This window comes from Pagrus pagrus (assembly GCF_965226575.1).
Source record: "Pagrus pagrus genome assembly, chromosome: 7".
In the NCBI taxonomy this organism is placed as follows: Eukaryota; Metazoa; Chordata; class Actinopteri; order Spariformes; family Sparidae; genus Pagrus; species Pagrus pagrus.
The window spans coordinates 25,720,190-25,725,956 of NC_140191.1; the positions used below are offsets into that span (position 1 = coordinate 25,720,190).

Consider the following 5,767-nt stretch of genomic DNA (forward strand, 5'->3'; position numbering starts at 1 on the left):
AGACATGGAAAACACATGCACACACACACACACCTATTATTTACTTAAGCAACTGGAGTTCATCAGGTGGTTGATGGTGATGTAAGGGTGCTCCAGAGCATTAAAGAGTGTTATCCTTTCCTTGAGATCCAACTTGAGCATGTTTTACAGCAGGTCTAAGGCTCTCACAAGTGGTACTTGTGGAAGGGGCCTGGACTTACTGCATTTGGAAACAAGGTAAATAACACTTCATTTAACCCCACTTCAAATAAACACTATTGAGTGTGTTTGCTTCAGTCAGAACACATTCATAAATACTGTACATTTACTATACTGTGCACTACAAAAAACAAACACTGTTACTGCACTGTAAAATGCTATACATACAGTACACTACTGACCACCCATCTGAACTGAAAATGTTTATTATACTGTTAAATGTTTTATGAACTCTAATGACTACACATTTAGTTAGCAAATGTATCATTTCAGTGTTGTGCAACAAATTCATAAAAATGTCATTAAGTATTAAGTATGAAGGAGTCAAACATAGTTATTAATTCATAATGTTGAAAACTACATTTGTAATATGCATAAAGTACCATGAGGAGGTGATTAGGAAAAGCTCATAGATCCTGTGATGGGAGGTGAGAGGTCACAGTCCACTACAGGACTGACTGTGATTAAATGTATTAGCCAACACCGCCGCCGTGTGGTGAAACACAGTATTACAACTAATGCTACATAGGAACCATTGTCGCCGCCGTCCGTGTTTCCTGTCGGAAGGTGATAGCTGATGTAAAAAAAAAAAAAAATCAAAAGCTCAGCCTCTGTTTTTCTCGAGTGACTTATCAAGTACAATTTTGAAGCTAGACTTATTTTAAACGTGGATTTAGACTCGCTCGTAGCGTCTGTCGGACTTTGTTTGTTTGTTGTAAACATGTCCGCCGTGTTTTCAGCGCCAGTTGACCTTATTTCATCTTAACTTTTTTATATACGCCACAGAGTCTGGCCACGCAGGGAAAAACTGAGGAGTGAGACCTCCTTTAAGGTTATTCATACTTCAGTGTGTAAGTATAGATTGATAAGAGAAGCTACCAACTTAGCCAGTGACGCTCACTTACTCACCTGTAGTTAGTGGCCTTTAAAAACACAACTGGCTGCCATGTTATCGTTTAGAGAGTTTTAGAAGTTTAGCGAGCAGATGCTACGTTACGTCGTGTTAAGTGACTTAGCTGCGCCAGCTTCCCTCGACTTTCCCTCGGCTGCGGTAACATGCTGTTTTTCTCTCTACAGGTAGCCTGGCAGACTATGAGCAAAGAGTCCAGGATGAAGGCGACAATAAATCAGAAGCTGACAGAGATGGGGGAGCGAGAGAGGTGAAACATTATATATATTTATCTACGGCTGTGTCAGCCCATGCACAAGCTGCTCATATATCCCACTCAACATTAGGATATAGGTGCATTTATGCATGTGCATGGATATGCAATGAAAGTCAGATGAAGTGTGTCGCATTATTTTTAGGGACCAAAAACTTTCACAGAACACAAAATAAAATAATGCCATACCTGCACTGTTATTCCCCTTACAGGTGAACTACTTCCATTACACACACTCTTCTGTAATGAAGCTCTCTGCAGTAGTTCTGGTGGCTCGACTGTCACCAGCCACCAAACTACTGCAGAGTTCAAGCCTCCTTATTTGCACGTGAAAGTAAAGACGTTTCATATTTGGGTTAAAGCCGTGCATTAACACATCTCTATAGTATTGCTAGTGTTACTGACCGTAACTTTTTTCCTGAGTGTTATTTTGTTAAAGGTGCACTATGTAGTTTGGGGTAAGAAATTGTAATCGGAAGAGAAAGATCTTCATTGACTGATTTTGTTTATTTTTTTTAATGCCAAAACAAACATAACAAATAAACTCATTTCATTTTCATGGCTGAATCAGTTGAATAAACAATATGATGATAAAGGACAACACAATTTCATACTGTTTTACTTTGTTTATATTTGGCGGACCCTGCCACCTTTCTAGCTTCAAACAGTGTTCTGGGGACCATATTTTCTGCTGAGAACAGCTTGTTTATTCAGTTATAGAAAAATTAAATATTTCAGAGTTTGTAATATTACCTCATTAATACTGTAAATATTAAAATATAAAAATTAAAATATAAAAATTTCCTCTCCAAAACTAGAGTGCCCCTCTAAAGGGAAAACATGGCAAACTATTGAGTGAAGCTGCTCCAGACTATGAGGGCAATGTCTTGAGTTCTGCTCTGCCACTTTTTATTATCTCAGTAGTGTACATGTATGGCTTGATATTCTCAACATGTCCATTTTGATTGAGAGGTTGCCAGCTGTTACAAGGCAGAACCACAGGCGAGGAACTAACTTGGCAGATGTCATGAATAATGAACTGATGTGGTTCCTTCAAGCTGGCATGCAAAAAAAAGCGTCACTGCACAACTCAAATGCTGCATAGTAATGTTGCCAACAAAACAGAAATGGCATTTATCCGGTCCAAAATAACCAGTGTAACATGTGTCTGCATGTTATTGACAGACTGAAGGAGTTACTGAGGGCTAAGCTCACCGAGTGTGGATGGAGGGACCAGATGAAGGCTCATTGCAAAGGTACAAATCTCAGTACTGTCTTTTAAACGCATAACATAAACAGTCATTGAGTTGCTCTGCACAGGTGTTGCTGATATCATTAACGGTGGCTCTGTTCTATTTAAGAGTCCCAGACAGTGTGACATTGAGTCAGCATGCACAATATCAGGGCGCTGAACTGAAGCAATTAAATGAAATTCAGCCGTCATTAACTGCATTAGCTTCACCTGCGCTTCTCCTACAGCAACATGTCAACAAGTCTTCTGTGTGCCAAGTGTCCAAATTGTTAATTAAAGCTGAATCAATAACATAACTCGTGTATATTTCCTCACTTTGTTCGACCATTGAAGCACAAATCAGCTCAAGACCCGGAGTGGGCAAGACACATGTTCAATTTGCAATAAAACGTCCAGAGCTCAAAGAAAAGGATTATTTAGGACATAATGAAGTAAATATGAATTTAACTGATGGAAATAATGTGCAGAGGGATTGCTAACTCTTGCTATGCTTCACAAGCATCACACTGCAGCAGTGTGCAACGTAACAGTGAATTTTAAACCTTAATTAATTAATGATTAGTGGGAATGTTCATATTTTGCATCACAATTCTTATTCTGACTGAAAAACCTACTACAATCATCATGATGTAACATTTGTTGAGGTCTGTGCCAAACAAGCGATTAATTGTGCAGCCCTAAATAAATATATAAAATATCATCTACTTTGCTTTCTTTTTTTGTAGAAGTAATCAAAGAAAAAGGCTTGGAGCATGTGACTGTGGAGGACCTGATGGTCGAGATCACTCCTAAAGGAAGAGGTATCTTAACTTGACTATTTGGAAGAACTGACGGTGCAACACATGCATCGTCAGTTCTCTAATTAGAAAATCCAACATTGTTAAATACATGTTAGTACTATTCTTGCTCTACATTTTGTTTAGTGTACAGTCGAGTTAAAAAAATTTTGCTTTTGGACAACAAGGGCCTTGATCTAAAGTTAGCATTTTGCATCCATCAAGGTGGACACACAGATACCAGTTACCTCACTGACAGTAGCCTTAGTAGGAGACGGTGCAGTCACGAGATGTTATGTGTCCAGTAATGAATGTGGGTGTGAGCATATACTCAGAAGTTTTGCAGCACTACCTACATTAAACTGCATCTGTGTGAGAGAATAAGCCGAACTGATGGATGTTTCTCTCTCTCTCTCGCAGCCCTGGTGCCAGACAGCGTCAAGAAAGAGCTTCTCCACAGAATAAGAGCCTTTTTAGCCCAGCACGCCACCTGATGTTGTTATTTGCTTAGACCACTTGCCTATACTGTCATGATTCAGAAGAATATTTTTAAAGAGTGAATGTACTTGAATTTTAAACATTTTCTTTTCATTATCATACATTTTCAGTAACATACTGACACACACACTATTTGGTTGTGTGTTTTAACTCATTCTGTTACCACAGTTGTAAATGCACAGGGTGGCTGCGGGTACTTCAAATGTTTTAGAAATGTCTTACAGTAACATTTGCTAATAAAATGCCTTAAAAGCAAGAAAGTAAGTTATTGTCTTAAATTCTGTTTGGGAAGGTATTAAATCTTCATTTATTGAATGCTGTAAGCATGGTCTAAAATCCATGGCAAGCCTAAAAGACCTGTACATTTAGTCTTTGGCATCATCATCACCATCTTCATCATCTTCTCTTATCCTAGCAAACCACCATATGGTCTGTCTGGAAGCATGGGGGAGATGGCTAGTTAGCTAACCAGCACAACACTGCTATCCTATCTCTAGAGCAAATCTCATTTATATCAATGCAGACGTCAACTTAAACTGCTTGTTACAAATGTTGCAATCCCTTTCACATATTCAGAATGTAACTATGAGGAATGACTATATGAGAAGTTATTGGCTAAATATAGCTGAAGTACAGGCTCATTTAGCCTCATTTCAAATGTATTTGGACACATTTTCTGTAACAACCAGTTATTGTCAGTTTGCCTTAGTTACATCTGATGTTTACTTTATTGCTAATAAAATTATTTGCTTGAAATATAAACAGTGGAATTAAAACTCTAACAAAGTCTTAGATTTAACCTTCTGATACATGTAGACTCCCTAACGTACTTACATTGCACATTACAGGTGCTTTCACACCAGGGAGCCGACTACACTTGACCCCAAACTCTATCAGACCCTGGCATGATACAAAACAATCTTACCTAACGTGAAAACACCCTTAGTTGTCCTCTTTATATAAGATTAGCTGTTTAAATAAAGTGTTTGATTAGTTGAGCTTGAGATTTTTTAGACTTTTTTTCAAAACGGTCATTTCATAGATTGTCTTTTAAGGTGGATGCATAGTTACTGATTGCATGATTGCGTTTTGTATCATTATGATACAACCCAGGAAGTATATACATAGAAATATTATTAATGCCACAAACCCTAAATTGTTGAAGTGTTCACTATTATGATATCAAGAAACATATTTCATGGGGAAAGTTAGAATGAATAGTAGAATAGTGAATTAGTATGAATTGATCCATAAATAAAGTCTTATTTGTTGCAGTAGTCCTACAACATCTTCATATGGCTGTGAAACAATCGGTATAATGTAATTGAATTATCTCCAGGAGCAAAATTGCCAGAATGACTTATCATTTTTCTTCTTTCTGATATTCTCCCTTTAGCTACACTGTAGGCTCTTATGTACTTCAGTAATAAACAAACAAAGTCTTCTGGGGACACTTGATCAAATGTTCTTGAGTCCTTTTCCACTGCACTTCACATCTTAATGAGGAGCCAACTGTATGTGCAGTGTGTTATCCCAGCATGCAGCTTCACACCTGGTCCTTCAAAGATGGAACCAGAACAAAAATGTGACAAATGAGAGAAAAAAAACCAAATGGCAGACGGGAAGAAAACTGTTATTTACCGTAGTAGCATGAATCACAGCCAGCTGGTGCCGTGAATTAACACTGTCCTTTGATTAAATGGACTTAAATCCAGAGAACCCACGATCCTGTAATGACAAGCCTGGTGTTGCTTTTACATCCCGGAATAACACGACCTTCCCAACTGAGAGGGGGGGAGGCAAGAAAGAGATCACGAAAAGATCAACAGTCACAGGGAGAGGCGGATGCACCAGGGGATAAATTGCCTTCACTGAAACTG

General features: G+C 38.3%; 1 protein-coding gene across 1 annotated transcript; it reads left to right on the forward strand.

Moving 5' to 3' along the window:
- The first annotated feature begins 769 nt into the window (after nucleotides 1-769).
- On the forward strand, nucleotides 770-4,151 carry eny2 (ENY2 transcription and export complex 2 subunit). The gene is made up of 5 exons (XM_084357410.1): nucleotides 770-1,049; nucleotides 1,276-1,358; nucleotides 2,547-2,617; nucleotides 3,339-3,413; nucleotides 3,810-4,151. The coding sequence occupies exons 2-5, from the start codon at nucleotides 1,291-1,293 to the stop codon at nucleotides 3,881-3,883; spliced, it is 288 nt and encodes a 95-aa protein (XP_084213536.1). The 5' UTR covers nucleotides 770-1,049; nucleotides 1,276-1,290; the 3' UTR covers nucleotides 3,884-4,151.
- Nucleotides 4,152-5,767: the final 1,616 nt, after the last annotated feature.

What these genes read in the sequence shown, in the direction of transcription:
- eny2 (XM_084357410.1), top strand. Translation starts at nt 1,291, where the DNA reads ATGAGCAAAGAGTCCAGGATGAAGGCGACAATAAATCAGAAGCTGACA. An exon ending in GATGAAGGCTCATTGCAAAG is followed by an intron (nt 2,618 to 3,338) that starts GTACAAATCTCA and finishes CTTTTTTTGTAG; the next exon opens with AAGTAATCAAAGAAAAAGGC. An exon ending in GATCACTCCTAAAGGAAGAG is followed by an intron (nt 3,414 to 3,809) that starts GTATCTTAACTT and finishes TCTCTCTCGCAG; the next exon opens with CCCTGGTGCCAGACAGCGTC.